Here is a 17281-nt window from a genome sequence, read left to right as displayed (position 1 = left end):
GACCCAGGATTTGAAATGAAAACGAAACATTGGAAGCAACATTCTAGTAAAATATGGGAAAACCATTTTATAAAATTTGCAGTTCTCCCTAGAAGAGAACATAGCCAATATTCTTTGACAAACTGGACCAATGTTTTCTTAGGTCATTCTCCGAGGTAATAGAAATGAAAGCAAAAATCAACAAACGGGGCCTAATCAAATGTACAAGGTTTGACAAAAAGCCTACAGAATGGGAGAAAATATTTGCAAGTGATGCAACTAGGAAGAGTTTAATTTCGAAAATATACAAACAGCTCATACAACTCAACAACAAAAAATCCCAAACAACCCAATTGAAAAATGGGCAGAAGAAACAGACTTTTATGGTTAGCAAAGGGGAAACATGACAGGGATGGATAAACTGAGTCTGGGATTCTCATATACACATTAGTAAGATAACTGATAGGGACCTACCATTAGCACAGGTAACTCTACTCAATAATCTAAATGGTAAAAGAATTTGAAAAATAATGGATATATGTATAACTGAATCACTTTGCTGTACACCTGAAACTAACACAACATTGTAAATCAACTATATTCCAGTATAATTTTTTTTTAATTTTAAAAAAGATGTAGTACATGTACATAATGCAGCAACATGGATAAGATATTATCTTAGAAATAATTAAAGACAAAGACCATCATTTTACTAAATGAACCTATCAGACACAGACTCAAGGCACCGAACAGACTAGCACAAGGAAAGATGGATTGAGAGTTTGGGGTTATTCAAATCAACTAAACAATAAGGTCCTACTGTATATCAATTAAAATCTTCTGTAAACACTAATGGTAGTTTTTAAAACAATGTATTTTGTAAAACTGAATCATTTTAATATTTAGCACAACATAGTAAATAACAATTAAAAAATGACTTCTATGCTTGGCAGTCTTAATCTTTTACAAATAATAATTGCTCAAATTAAATGGACTAAATGGACCAATAACTTTAAAAACTCGAGGAACAATAATAGAAAAAATATGTTTTAAAACTAAGTTGTTTTTCTATCACCTATGAACAACAGGATTCTATTTTTAGTCCTTAGGATTATTTCAGTCTTAATGAATTAATGCTTTTAGGACATTTTATTCATAATATGCTTTTAGTTTATTATAATCAAGAGAACTCACTGAATTGAAGACATTTTGAGGCCACTAAAGGGATATAAGAGCTGTGGTTTCTGCAGACTCTGATTTTTCCCAGGTAGCATACATATGCCCACCGAGGATCCAGTCTCTCTCTCACTTAGTGTTCATAAGATTTGAACAGGATTGACAGCACTCCTCAGCTCAGGTGTGGGTATGTGAATTAAGCCCAATGGCATATGTCATCCCCCAGGCCACAGTGATTGGCTTGGGAATGGTGATAATATTGCATTAGCACTGATGATGCGCCTGTGGACTTTGCTAGAATTTCCTGCATCAAGGTGGGTGTTCTTTTCTATAAAATTTCAAGTTCAAAAATGTTAGATATAAGCAGAGAACTGTCCTCCAAACAGGAAAGGAGGATTGTTAAGGCAGTAAGTCAAACAAGGGAAGAACAGAGTTGAAAGAGTAACTGGCTTCTGTAACATTGTTTGACTTCCTAATCAAGCAGTGATGGAAACCAGAGTCAGCCCAGAACTGTAAAATTTCATGGAGCTATAAATTCTTTCCTTGCTTTTGTTAGTCTGGCTTTCCATCACTTGAAACTGAAACAGTTATAGCTGATAAAGCATTCAACTCAGGAAGCTGGAGGGGATGCAGTTTCTGTTTCCTGATGTCACACAGATCTACACACACTGCCAAGGCCATTTCTTTTGTAATAAGGGACTGTGATGTTTCACTTTTCCAGGTTTTCTATGAGAAAGTTAAATGCTGTATAAATCCATTTTTCAAAAGAGGGGATAGAAATCTCAGGGAGGTAATAAAAGGGATCAAGAAAATGATAGAGATCCAAGATCCAAAACAATAGTTTGACAATGGCATCTACCTTCTACTTTCCCTCTGAACCACCAACAGCACTGAATACTTGTGAGAAAAAATCTCATGTGATGGTTCTGTCTTCTAAATGGATTATTGGCTTTTAACTTTTCTTCTGACGAAGGGGACAAAGTAGGTGATATAACAAGGTACTGCCATTAATGGGCATCTATTTCAACTCAGTAAGCAAAGGTGCAGTCACGTGGATGATCTTTACCCTGTTGTGTACACACAAAACAGCCCCAATGATATGTAACCCTGAGCTGCCAGCCTGGGGAAGAGACAAGAGAATGCCCTCTGTGAGTGGAAAGAGGCATACTCTTTGCAGTTACCATGCAAAGATAATGAATACGTTATCATCACAACAATCCTATGAGCCAAGGGTTAACACTGTCTTGACTTTACAAATGGCAAATCTGAAAATTAGACATGTTCAGTACTTTGGCCAGTGTCACATATTTGGAAGCAGCTGAGGTAGAAGGTGGTCAGTATCTGGAACCTACCCCCATGCTACACCATATTCTCTCAGGTAGAAATAGAACAAGAACATATATTTCAACTACAGGTACAAGTTTGGCCTATATGTGGCCCATGGATAAATGAATGTATAATAAAAAGTGGTATGTACTTACAAATACAATATTATTCAGCCTCTAAAAGGAAGGAACTCTTGTTATATGCCACAACACTGATGAAACTGCAGGACGTTGTGCTAAGTGCAAAAAGTCCGTTACAGAACAACTATATATTTTAACCAGTCAAATTTCTACTCTAGAGGGAAAACAAATCTGAGGTTCCCTAAGCAACTGCAAAGTCCTGTGACTCTCAAGCAATAATAACAGGTAGGATTGTTTATATAGCAAATCCTTGTTATAATGGGGTTGATTATCTTGACAAGCTCAATGTCTGCTTTGATAAGTTTATTTTCCTGCATTAGGTTTCTTGCCTGAAGAGTTCTCTAGACTTTACTGGGTTTCTGTGGAGCACTCTTTGCCTTTCTTCATACAAAGCCAATTCACTATAAAAATGAAAATATGCTCTCTAATTTATTTCAAAACAGTAATCCTGAATGCTTCAACACAGTCAAAAATTCCCCGCTGCCCTACGAATTGGAAAATACAAAAAGATATACGGTGTGGGGAGAAGAAGAAAGCACAATTCAGTCCCTCCATTTTACTCTAATTTCTTCTTAAAACAGATTGTGAGACCTGAGACACACATCCTTAGTCCTTCTGTACTGGATATCACTACTAACAGGAGGTTGGCTTCTCACGGAACTGTAGTCAGTGCACTGCCTTTCACAGACATATTCTTATTACCTTCAGTTTGGAGAGTTGTCCCAGATCTTTAGCTGCGATGAAAATCATCTGGGGTCCCTAGGAACACACACACAGAAAAGGAGAGAGGCAACTTGTAAGATCTTCAGTACCAAAGTCGAAATGTAGTCAATAGACAGTGTTCTCTATTTTACTGATTATGTTTGTGACTTGACTTTTATTTTATATGGCCTAAATTGGTCTATTTTACAAATTGGATCTGGATACCTAGCACATATCTAGGGTTGTATCTGGCAATACAACTGTCCTCACAAGCATCCCACTTCTGGAAGTTTCACTGAGTTACTGCTCTGGCAGCCAGTTTAGTGTACAATGTGGATTACATCAGTGAGCTTACCTTTTATTTATTTATTTGTAGCAGAGGCAACTCCTTCCCTCCACTCCCTACCCCTTAAAATAAATTACACAAAATTTCAAGATCCAGAGCTGAAGGTGGAGTTGGTCCTCCTGACATGCCATCCAAACTGTCAGAGCCCTGCCTTCTTAACTCCTTCCTCAGCCAGAGGTTTTTCCCTAGCACCTCAAGGCCCTGTGGAAAGCTGGAAAAACATCAGAATAAACATTGGAAGCACTACCAGAATACTCATTAGTAGCCTAGAATGTAAATAAAGTGTGTAAGTAAAGCAACCCAACTTGCAGGTTGCCCTGACAGCCTCCCCTATTGGCCAATTAAGTGAAAGCTAGCTGATGTTAAAGAAATACATTATGTATTATAGGAGAATAAGACGTAAGTGTGTATGTTTCTAACTGTGATTTGGCTACCCATATGTGTAGGCTATGATTATACCACATACTCATGGCATGAAGTAAAACTCGAAGTCATTTATATTTAACACTCACTGTCTGGTGGTAAATCAACAAACATGAATCTTTGCACCTTGGAACAATTTGCAAGAAAATATTTTTTATATAATTTCACTGGCTAAATTTCACTGAATGTGCATGATTAATGGTGTCAATATATTCGTTTATAATTACTCATTATTTATATCAACTTGTCTTTCTCAGTCACCATAGCAAGTGCTTGTTAGGGTTATTTCTTTCTTTGCTTGGCTCAGGATATGTGAACTGAGCTGGCTGGTATATGCAGTTGATCACTGTCTGACTTTGCTGTCATTGATCTTTCTAGTTCCTTTTTATTTCACTGTGTCTGATACAATCATGTCCATCAAATCCACTAAAAGACATCACCTATATTTATGTCCAAGTGCAAAGGTGATTGATAAAAGCAAAAGGTTAAAAAAAGAATCCAGATAGCAGGGTTAGATTTATCATCTTAAACTGTAAAATTGCAGGAAGAAACACTGCAAGCATATTCTAGCATATATCTGTTCCTCTGGGGTGAAGTTTCATAATGAAATTAAATAAAAAATGATTTGTGTAGATGAGATAGCCCCATAAGTTAGGCTTTGATACATTTTTTTTTAAGAGAGAAAGTTTGAAATATCAAGCAAGTGTGAAGTTTGACTACTATTTCCACTATTTAAAAATGATTTGTAGTGGGGGTGGTGGAGAGTTGGATTGAGAATTTGAGACTAGCAGATACAAACTACTATATATAGAATCGATAAACAACAAGGTCCTGTTGTATAAGACAGGGAAACTATATTCAACATCCAGCCATAACGGAAAATAAAACTGATTCATATAAGGAAATGTCATTGGAATGATCCTTGCTAAGCCATTGTATATCAAACCCTTTTCCCCCAAAATGAATTTAATTACTATTTCATCTGGATCAAAACCATTCATTGAAACAAAAACCAATTAGATGGGTTATTGGAAGTATAATCAAACATGAGTTTGAATACTTACTGTTTGATCTGTCAGAGGAGGGAGAACAATTTGTTTTTCTATTTTGTTAAGAACTAGCTTCCACAATTCTTTCAATACTCGCTTCAGGACTGTTCTCTCACAGATCTTTGCTGAGAGACTTAATCTGAAATAAAATACATAATTGCTTAGGAGTCTCTCATTGAGGTATCACCTTATTTTACTGATCACACATTCACATTTTTCAGGGCTGAGATTCAGATACCTGAATAGGCCTTTATAATTTTCAGATGCTAAATTTCATTTACTGAAAACAAAATACATAATGTAAAAAATCTGTTTCATCATATTTTGTATAAATCATTGTTTTGTAGAAAATGAATTCAGAGTATTTCTTTGCTTAAATTGCTTCCCAAATTGACATCAAGGCTCCCAAAGTACATGATTTTTTCCTGCATTTCAGGGTTACATGCCCCATGTTCATGGTACAGGCCAAATACCAAAGAAACATATTTTCATCACTAACTGGCATTGGATCTGCACAATGACATGGAAAACCTGCATACGATTCACTCAAAAGCAAAATTTACCACTATTTTTTTTTCCAATTTTCTTGAGATATTGATATATAACATCGTGTAAGTTTAAGGAGCACAAGATAATCATTTGATAAATGTACATATTGTGAAATGATCACTACAGTAAGTTTAGCTAACATCTATCACCTCACAGAGTTATATTGTTTGGCTATAGTAAGAACTTTTAATATCTACCCTTAGCAATTTTCAAATACATGATATAGTATGCTGCTGCTGCTGCTAAGTCGCTTCAGTCGTGTCCGACTCTGTGCGACCCCAGAGACGGCAGCCCACCAGGCTCCCCCGTGCCTGGGATTCTCCAGGCAAGAACACTGGAGTGGGTTGCCATTGCCTTCTCCATGATACAGTATAGTTTCCTATAAATACTATACTATATATATATATATGCTATCTATTACATCCCCAGGACTTACCTTACTGGAAGTTTGTATCCTTAGACTTTACTCATTCCCAACAAACACAAATTTGTTCTCTGAGTTCAGATTTTCTAGATTCCCAGTTCACCAACTGTGATAGGCTTAAAGTATTTACCAATTCTTCTCATGGTGAGATAATGATGGTAACCTCATTGAGCATTTATATAACACTTTAGTTTAGAAACCTCTTCTGCAGATATTTCTGGGATTAGTATATCCATTTCAGAAATCAAACACCAGCTCAGAGAGGTTGGAGGGACTCATCTAAGGAAGTGAAGCTAGTGAGTGAGGGCTGAGATTCAGTAGGTTGTCCAATAGCCCATGCTACCCTTGGTAAACGCACTTATGCATGAAGGCCCAGCAGTATCTGAAGGCACAGTGCTGCACAAAGATTTATGGAAAGTATAACTTCCATAACTTGACACTGAACTCTGAGACTCTTTTAATAAAAGTTTATCAAACCTGTTGTACAGAGTGCCAAAATTTGGATCATATATTTCAGGGTAGCCTAATGAACTTTCTATAGTGCTACTAAGTACTCTGAATGGCTGGATGCAGAAATTACAAACTGGGATCTGACAGAGACAGAATTAACTTTTAAATATTTAAATATATAATTAACACTAACACTTAAGGAGTTAATATTTAAAGGCATGTGATGTTTGAGAGTGAAAGAGGAGAGTGAAAAAGTTGGCTTAAAGTTCAACATTCAGAAAACTAAGATCATGGCATCTGGTCCCATCACTTCATGGGAAATAGATGGGGAAACAGTGTCAGACTTTATTTTTTTTGGCTCCAAAATCACTGCAGATGATGATTGCAGCCATGAAATTAAAAGACGCTTACTCCTTGGAAGGAAAGTTATGACCAACCTAGATAGCATATTCAAAAGCAGAGACATTACTTTGCCAACAAAAGTCTGTCTAGTCAAGGCTATGGTTTTTCCTGTGGTCATGTATGGATGCGAGAGTTGGACTATGAATAAAGCTGAGCACCGAAGAATTGATGCTTTTGAACTGTGGTGTTGGAGAAGACTCTTGAGACTCCCTTGGACTGCAAGGAGATCCAACCAGTCCATTCTAAAGGAGATCAGTCCTGGGTGTTCATTGGAAGGACTGATGCTAAAGCTGAAACTCCAATACTTTGGCCACCTCATGCGAAGAGTTGACTCATTGGAAAAGACCCTGATGCTGGGAGGGATTGGGGGTAGGAGAAGAAGGAGACGACAGAGGATGAGATGGCTGGATGGCATCACCAACTCGATGGACGTGAGTTTGAGTGAACTCTGGGAGACAGTGATGGACAGGGAGGCCTGGTGTGCTGCGATTCATGGGGGTGCAAAGAGTCAGACACAACTGAGTGAGTGAACTGAACTGAACTGAACTGATGTTTGAGAAGCAAAGGAAGAAATTTCCCAAACTCATTTTCACATAGAAGTATCTCTCCTAACACTGCTGTGTGTAGAACCTAGTATATAAAAATACATGAAAGTGACCTACCCTGGAAGAAGGGGAGAGCTGGGGGGCCCTGGAGGCATAGCTGTGGAACTCTGTAGCCCCACAAGTTTGGAACCCATTGTTCAAAGGTGGTAGTTCTAGCTTGCTAGTAGATGGATATTCACTATATGGACACGGGGTAGAAACCAGATGATATGTCATGAAAAAACAACAGAACCTATCCTCAGAGAAATTCTTCGGATGATTTGAGACACAACAAATCTGACAATTTTGCAACAGCTGTGTCATTTCCATTTCCTAAAGGTCTGAGTTTAAAAACTGATCTTGTTTTTATGGTCAGCTCATGTACTTGGTATGCTATCTAACTCTGTTTAAACTGGACTTGAACCAATAGGAATAAAATTGTTGATATGTTTGCAGCTCTGCATGGGATTTATATTAGCTGGAAATGGTCTTTATAGCTTGTTTTATAGAGTAGTGAGGTCTTGGTGGGGAAAATGAAGCATAAAGAAATACATTGTTGTATAATATTTAGGGAGGCTACACAGAGAGAGCCTGTATATTTATTATAACACAGCTTTTAAGGGGATCATCTCAAAACCACCTTGAAAACTTTTGGCCTTAATCATTCATTTTAAATAACAAAAAATAGAGGGGAAATCTAGCGATTGCTTCCTTAATTTAGTCAGAGTTAACCAACTTGGTAATGTAAGCTGAACACATACATTTTGGAACCTGAACTGTCTATTTTGACTGATCCCAAAACCAATTAACCAGACAATTTTCAAATGTTATATATACTTGCTGACAAGAGAGATATCTTGCCATATAGTTGACCATATTTTTATAAAAAGGTATCCAGCTGTTTCTCCCTCCCCCTGGAATTCCCATCTCCCATTTTCATGTACCCAAATCCTATCTGTGTTTAAAGAAGACCTAACACAAATGATATTTCTGCTGATCATCCGAATAGGAGACTACTGTATTATCCCTTATTGCATTTATCTGCTATACTTTTCTTTTTTTCTTTCTAAACTGTTAGTTCCTTGACAACAGAATTGATATCTGACCTTTTAAAAGGTCCCCTAATAAGTAGATTTATGGTTATACATTCCGTATTAGCCCCCAAATTTCCAAGCTCTCCATGCCTATCTCTTCCTCAAATTTTAAAATCTTACAGATTTTTAAAGTTCACTGATGTTTTTCTATTTTTATAGTCTCTTTCTACTAAGAATGTGAGGAAGTTACATATAATGATAAAGTATAACTAGATATAGAAGAGACTATTTTAAGACTGACTAAAACAATAATTGAAATATATTGAAAAGAAGGGCCAACCTAGTTTATGTATTAGCTCTGTTTTATGGATGCTGAAATGGAGTCAGAGTCCCTTAAGTAGTAGAATACTGGAGTGGGTTGCCATTTCCTTCTCCAGGGGATCTTCCCTACTGAGGGATCAAAGCTGCAACTCCTGTGTCTCCTGTATTGACAGGCAGATTCTTTACCACCACAGCTCCTAAGAAGCCCTAGTAGGTAACAGTACTAGGATAATTTAAAACTTTCTGTATGTTTCCCAACTCTTGGTTACAGCATATGCAAAAATAAAAAGTTCTGCGTGATAAATGATGTACCTCTAAACTGCTGACTGGAGATCTCTAAACAGAAGGCATTCTCATAGGAGTTTTAAGAGGCTCAGGATTGCTTTATCCTGCTCTCCACTCACCATCACAGTCACAGCTAGATGGTAGTTTCTGTGAATCAACTGTCTTATCCATAGAGAAGAGTCATGACAAAAATTTCAAGGGGTTGTTAGGAAATTAGGTGGTAAGAGTAAAAGTGTCTATTAAGAACCTAAAGATATGAAGAAGCCTTTTTCTCTTTCATCCTCTCCTCTCCCTCCTTTCTTCTACACCACCTGCCTACCTGTTTCTCGCTAAGCTACCTAATTACCTATTCACCTCTCTTCTATATATTTCTTCATAGCAAACAGAAAATAAGAATTTTTCTAACAAATACTAAAATTAAAGTGATAAGAACATTAGCCTTACTTATGCAGTAAGGTTATAAGCAAAGGGAAATGAAATTAAAGAAGTTATTAATATATAGAGAAGGTTCTTACTAATTCTTTCTTTGCTGTTCTTATCTTCAACAAAAGGTAATGTATCCTTCTTATTTATCTTGGTGCCATTGGTATTAATTAATTTGTCACAACAATATTAAATGAGGTAATATATGTAAAGTAGTAGATATTATGCTGGTCCCTTGGTAGGCTTTCAAAATTATCTTCTCCTTTTCTACTTTCAGTTCTGGTTTCAAGTATCACCATTGAAGAAATCATACCCCTTGTTGTTTTGGATCAATGATTTCCAATTTTGGACACATTTGAAAATATAGGTGCCTACTCCAAACTTACAGAATTAGAACTTCCAAGAGGAAGGGACCAAATAGGGAAACAAGCCAACTTTTTAGTTAAGAACACTATCTTAGTTGGTCATGAAGGCCTCCTTTCCCACCCATTCCCACCACTACTGAATTGAAATCTCCATGGAGTCAAATACTTTGACTCTCCATCATCGCTGTCCAGCGTCTAGATTATAGAGTTTGATGCAAATGGACACTAAGTAAATAGTTGCTGAAGGTGGGACAAGGCAGCAATCTACTTGTCTCTGGGCTGAATTGATTCTAGTCATATTTGTGCTATTATCTTCTTCAGCACGTTTCCAACATGAACTTGGATATTCTGGACTCACTTCTATCTCCATGTCCAAATGTTATCTGAGAAGCATGAAAATCCTAATCTCTGAGGTGCTTCAGAATAGCAGCCTCCTTAGTTACCAATACTTACTTCCTTTCCATTTTTCCTTTTCTGTACATAGTCATTCCTTCTATTTCCCATCTAGTAATGAATTAAGAGTTTTGATTTTTTTAAATGAATTGCTCTATTTCTGTAGAAGCCCTTTAAAACTGTCCTACATAGAGGAAAAGTATTTTTCCCCCCTCAAGTGCATATCTGCTGAACTTAGGGCAGTGGATGAAGAGAAAATTGAGTAGAATACTTACGTTTTGTCCAAGAAGTCCATGAGAGGTCTTAATACAATCTCTGCATCCATTGCTGCACTGTTCTTATTAGATGTAGTATTTCCATTTGCTCTCATTTGATTTAGTTCAAAACTCATTTGTTTTATGCACCCTTCAATGATAAGCTGGAAACTGAAAATAAAGAATATAAATTATGGAATAAAGCAAATAATTATGGTTTCCTTTGCCTGTGTCTGTTAAATTCACCCCAGGGAGTTTGATTTGTTTCCAATGGCATGATTTCCTTTGCTCATTAGTTTTCAAACTTATTGTTCAGCTGCAAAGTTTTTTGTTGCAATGAAAACTTACTTGGAACCCTTATATGTAAAGAAGATAAGAAAGATGCTTTTTGGGGTGAATTAATTTGAGTAGGGGATCATTTTGGTCCCCATCTCTCCCAGTAACAGGTGAATTTCTCAAAGCATTGTTTTAAATGACATTTTCTTATTGATTTTTAACAGTTGGTTACTCCTCCTTCGTTGAGTCCTTCGGGACTCAACACCTTCTTGGCTTTCCTCCAACCTCATTGGCTGCTCCTCTTCCATTGTCTGGCCTCTATCTCTAGCCTGGCTTAGCATATTAAAACACAGAAAGCCTGGGTAGTTTTAATTTCAGATAGTGAATTTTTTTTTTTTTTTTAGTGTAAGTATGCCCCATGTAATATTTGGGGCATATTTATACCAAAGATTGCCTATTTTTATATGGAGTTCAAATTTGATTTGACATATGCTATATGGTATCTGGCAACCCTATATTGGCAAGCCAACTTCTAGGCTCAGTCCAGTATTAACAAACACTAACTGTATGAGAGGAGACAAGTGGTAAAGGTAAGCACACTGGAAAGTGGGCTTGGATAAATCAAGGCATAGCTTAAACAAAAGCACTTAGTTTACACCTAGGATATTTCATAATCTATGAACGCCTTGAAGTAAAACTAGACAAAATCATCCTTAAATTTTACTACCACAAGCAAATTAATAATTTACTTAACATTTAAAGTATAGGATATAGAAAATTAAAACAACCTTTAGCTCTATAGAGAAAGTACTGTAAAGGAATGAGGAAAGAAGCATTAAAAGTAATAAAAAGCAACGTTTACCCCTTTTACCTTTTATATAATGATTTAACTAAACATTTAATGAAGACAACTTAAGTTATATACCCTGAAACCAGAAAAGCTCCTTATGAACAGTTTGTAGGACAAATTCATCTTTGTAGCAAAATAAAAAACACATAAGTAGAGGTGACAAACCTAACAAGGCTGGTGATAGCTGGTTGTCCAAGAAAAGAATGTTAGTTCAACGTTAAAAATTACCAAAAAGTTATAACTTTTAATATATTTTTAAATGTTAATCTAAAAAGGTATAGTTTTTTAGAAACCTTATCAAAAGAGTAAACAAACACCTTAGTTAGCTTAAAAGCAGCCACTAAGTACAGGAAGCATAGAGAGTCTCAAACTCAAGGAGAAATATGCCAAGACACATACTAATCAAACTAACAAAAATTATATTCAAAGAAAAAATATTAAAAGCAGCAAATGAAAAGCAAAAAATAACATACACGCGAACCCCCATAAGGTTATCAACTGATTTTTCAGCAGAAACTCTGCAGGCCTTAGGGAGTGGCAGAATATATTTGAAGAAGATGAAAGGGAAAAACCTACAACCTAGATTACTCTACCCAGCAAGTATCTCATTCAGATTTGATGGAGAAATTAGAAGCTTTAAAGAGAAGCAAGAGCTTAAAAGAACACAATACCACCAAAACAGCCTTACAACAAATGTTGAAGGAACTTCTCTAGGTGGGAAACATAAGAGAAGAAAAAGACCTACAAAAACAGACCCAAAACAATTAAGAAAATGGTAATAGGAACATATATATAGGGTGTCCTTGGTGGCTCAGACAGTAAAGAATCTGTCTGCAATACAGGAGACCTGAGTTCAATCCACGGGTTGGGAAGATCCTCTGGGAAGAGGGCATGGCAACCCGCTCCATTCTACTTGCCTGGAGAATCCCCATGGACAGAGGAGCCTGGCAGGCTGTAGTCCATGCGGTTGCAAAGAGTTGGACATGACTAAGCATGCATATGAATAATTACCTGATATAAATCGATTAAATGTTCTAATCAAAAGACTGGCTGGATGGGTTAAAAAAATAAGACCTATATATAAATGCTGTCTATAAGAGATCCACTTCAGACCTAGAGACACATAAAGACTGAAAGTGAGGGGTTGGAAAAAGATATTTCATACAAATGGAAATAAAAAGAAAGCAGAGTAGTAATACTTATATCAGACAAAATAGATCTTAAAATAAAGACTGTTATAAGGGACAAGGAAGGACACTACATAGTGGTCAAGGGATCAATCCAAGAAGAAGATATAACAATGATAAATATTTATGTACCTAACACAGGAGCACCTCAATACATTAAAGGAAATGCTAACAGCCATAAAAGGGGGACTCAACAGCAAACCACTAACAGTGGGGAAATTTAACACCCCACTTTACCAATGGACAGATCATCCAGACAGAAAATTAATAAGTAAACACAAGCCTTAAATGACACACTAGGTCAGACAGACTCAACTGAAATATATAGGACACTCCACCTGAAAGCAGCAGAATACACTTTATTCTCAAGTGTACATGGAACATTCTCCAGGATACATCACATCTTGAGTCACAAATCAAGTCTTGATAAATGTAAGAAATTTGAAGTCATAACAAGCATCTTTTCCAACCACAACACTATGAGATTAGACATCAATTACAAGAAAAAAAAAACTCTAAAAAGTACAAACAGGTGGAGGCTAACTAATATGCTACTAAATAACCAAGAGATCACTGAGGAAATCAAAAGATACATAGAAACAAATGATAATGAGAACATGGTGACTCAAAACCTATGGGATGCAGCAAATGCTTTTCTAAGAGGGAAGTTTATAGCAATATAATCCTACCTTAAGAAATGAGAAAAACCTCAAACAACTTAACCTTACACCTAAAGCAACTAGAGAAAGAACAAGCAGCAAAATGCTAAGTTAGCAGAAGGAAAAAATTAATAAAATTTAGAACAGAAGTAAAATAGAAATGAAAACAAAAGCAAAGATCAATAAAACTAAAAGCTGGTTCTTTGATAAACAAAACTGATAAAGCTTTAGCCAGACTCATCAAAAAAAAAGGAAGAGGCCTCAAATAGATAAAATTATTGGGCTGGCCAAGAAGTTTGTTCCAGTTTTTCCATTACATCTTACAGAAAAAACCCAAACAAATATTTTGGCCAACCCAATAGAAATGAAAAAGGAGAAATTACAAATTGATACTATAGAAATACAGAGGATAGTAAGACTATTACAAGCAATTGTATGCCAATAAAATGAAGAAATGGACAGATTTTTAGAAAGGCACAACCTTCCAAGGCTGAACCAGGAAGAAATAGAAAATGTGAACAGACCAATCACCAGTAATGAAATTGAAACTGATTAAAAATCTTCCAGCAAACGTAAGTTCAGGAACAGATAGCTTCACAGGTAAACTTTATCAAACATTTAGAGAAGAGCTAACAACCATCCTTCTCAAACTCTTCCAAAAAAAAAAACAACAAAAACAACAACAAAACTTTTGAGGGAGGAACACTCCCAAGCTCATTCTATAAGGCCATCACCCTGATACCAAAACCAGACAAAGATATCACACATCCACATCCACAAAAATTACAGACTAGTATCACTGATGAACACAGAAGCAAAAATCCCCAACAAAGTACTAGCAAACAGAATCCAACAACATATAAACGTATCATACACCATGATCAAGTGGGATTTATCCCAGGGATGCAAGGATTCTGCAACATACACAAACCGATCAGTGTAATACACCACACTAACCAACAGAGGAATAAAAACTCTATGATCATCTCAATAGGTGCAGGAAAAGCTTTTGACAAAATTCAACACCCATTTACAATTAAAAAGCTTTTCAGAAAGTAGGCATAGAGGGAACTTACCTTAATTAATAAAGGCCATATTTGACAAACCCAGAGCTATTAATAATAATATGCCCAATGGTGAAAAACTGAAAGCATTTCCTCTAAGATCAGGCAATAAGACAAGGATGTCCATTCTTGCCACTATTATTCAACATAATTTTGGAAGTCCTAGCCATGGCAATCAGAGAAGAAAAAGAATCCAAATTGAAAGAGAAGTAAAACTGTCACTGTTTGCACATGACATAATACTATACATAATGAATCCTAAAGAGGCCACCAGAAATCTACTGGTACTAATCAATGAATTTGATGAAGTTGTATGATGCAAAATTAAAACACAGAAATCTCACATTCCTATACACTAGCAAAAAAGATCAGGGAGAGAAAATAAGGAAACAATCCAATTTACCATTAAAACAACAACAACAACAACAACAAAATACCTAGGAATAAACCTACCTAAGGAGGCAAAAGATCTGTACTCAGAAAACTATAAGATACTGATGAAAGAAAGAAAGACCACACAGACAGATGGAGAGATATACCATATTCTTGGATCAGAAGAATCAATATTGTGAAAACAACTATATTATCCAAAGCAATCTACAGATTGCAATCTATCAAGTTACCAATAGCATTTTTCACAGAATTAGAACAAAAAATTTTACAATTTGTATGGAAACACAAAAGACCCCAAATAGCCAAAAGCAATCGTGAGAAAGAAAAATGGAGTTGGAGGAATCAGGCTCCCTGACTTCAGACTATACTACAAAGCTACAGTAATCAAGACAGTATGGTACACACACACACACACACACACAGAAATACAGATCAATGGAACAGGACAGAAAGCCCAGAGATAAACCCTCCCACCTATGGTCACCTAATCTATGACAAAGGAAGCAAGAATATAAAATGGAGAAAAGTCAGTCTCTTCAATAAGTGGTACTGGGAAAACTGGAGAGCTAAAGCTAAAAGAATGAAATTAGAACACTCCCTAACACCATACACAAAAATAACCTCAAGTTCATTAAATACCTAAATGTATTTAATTTAGGAAAACATAGGCAGAATACTCTTTGATATAAATCACAGCAAAATCTTTGTGACCCACTTCCTAGAGTAATGAAAATAAAAACAAAAATAAACAAATGGCTCCTAAGTAAACTTAAAAGCTTTTGCACAGCAAAGAAAACCATAAGCAAGACAAAAAGACACCCTCAGAATGGGAGAAAATATATGAAGCAACTGACAAGGGATTAATCTCAAAATCTACAAAATATACAAACAACTCTTGTAGCTCAATATAAATACAAGGAACACCATCAAAAAATGGGTAAAAGACCTCAACAGACATTTCTCCAAAGAAAGCATACAGATGGACCACAGGCATATGAAAAGATGCTCAGCATCACTAATTATCAGTTCAGTCCAGTCGCTCAGTCATGTCCGACTCTTTGCGACCCCATGAATCGCAGCACACCAGGCCTCCCTGTCCATCACCAACTCCTGGAGTTCACTCAGACTCACGTCCATCGAGTCAGTGATGCCATCCAGACATCTCATCCTCTGTTGTCCCCTTCTCCTCCTGCCCCCAATCCCTCCCAGCATCACAGTCTTTTCCAATGAGTCAACTCTTCACTAATTATCAGACAAGTGCAAATTGAAACTATCATCTCACACTGGTCAGAATGGCCATCAAAAAAATTTACAAACAATAAATGCTGGAGAGGGTGTGGAGAAAAGGGAACCCTTCTAAACTATTGGTGGGAATGTAAACTGATACAACCATTATGGAGAACAGTATGGAGGTTCCTCAAAAAACTGAAAATAGAACACTATATGACCCAGCAATCCCACTCCTGGGCATATACCCAGAGAAAATCAGAATTTCAAAAGACATATGCACCCCAATGTTCACTGCAGCACTACAATAGCCAGGACATGAAAGAAAAGCTAAGTTTCCATCAACAGAAGAATGGATGAAGAAGATGTGGCATATATATATATATATATATATATATATATATGTAACAACCATAAAAAGGAATGGAATTGTGTCATTTGTAGAGACATGGATGGAGCTAGAGACTGCCATACAGAGCGAAGTCAGAAGGAGAAAAGGAAAATGTTATAGTAATGCATATATGTGGGATCTAGAAAAAGGGTACTGATGAACCTATTTGCAAAGCAGAAATAGAGACACAGACCTAGACAACAAACATATAGAAAACCAAAGGTGGCTTGGAGGGGCTGGGCTGAACTGGGAGATCGAAATTGACATACACACACTACCATGTATAAAATAGATAACTAATGAGAACCCACTGTATAGCATAGGGGACTCTACTCCATGCTCTGTGGTAACCTCAATGGGAAGGAAATACAAAAAGGAAGGGATATATGTATACTAACAGCTGATTCACTTTGCTGTTTGGCATAAATTAATACAACATTGTAAAGCAACTATAATAAATTTTTTTAATAAAAGCATTCAAGCTCAACAATTACATTATCTTAATATCAACAAAAGCAAAATCAACCCCAAGGTGTTACACTGGACTAATCTATTAACCAATAGAAGCAATAATGTTAATATGAGTTACAAGAAATATTTCTCCTTGCA

General features: G+C 36.3%; 1 protein-coding gene across 1 annotated transcript in view; it reads right to left on the bottom strand.

The window, feature by feature from the left end:
- UNC13C (unc-13 homolog C) overlaps positions 1-17281 on the bottom strand; it is a 644738-nt gene that overhangs the window by 68634 nt on the left and 558823 nt on the right. The window contains 3 exon segments of the mRNA XM_070377927.1: positions 3324-3380; positions 5157-5280; positions 10647-10796. Of these exon segments, the coding sequence (XP_070234028.1) occupies positions 3324-3380; positions 5157-5280; positions 10647-10796 (331 nt within the window).

The sequence above is a fragment of the Bos mutus genome, chromosome 10 (genome assembly GCF_027580195.1).
Source record: "Bos mutus isolate GX-2022 chromosome 10, NWIPB_WYAK_1.1, whole genome shotgun sequence".
NCBI lineage: Eukaryota > Metazoa > Chordata > Mammalia > Artiodactyla > Bovidae > Bos > Bos mutus.
The sequence above is the reverse complement of the archived record's forward strand: the minus strand, read 5'-3'. Positions and strand labels throughout refer to the sequence as shown.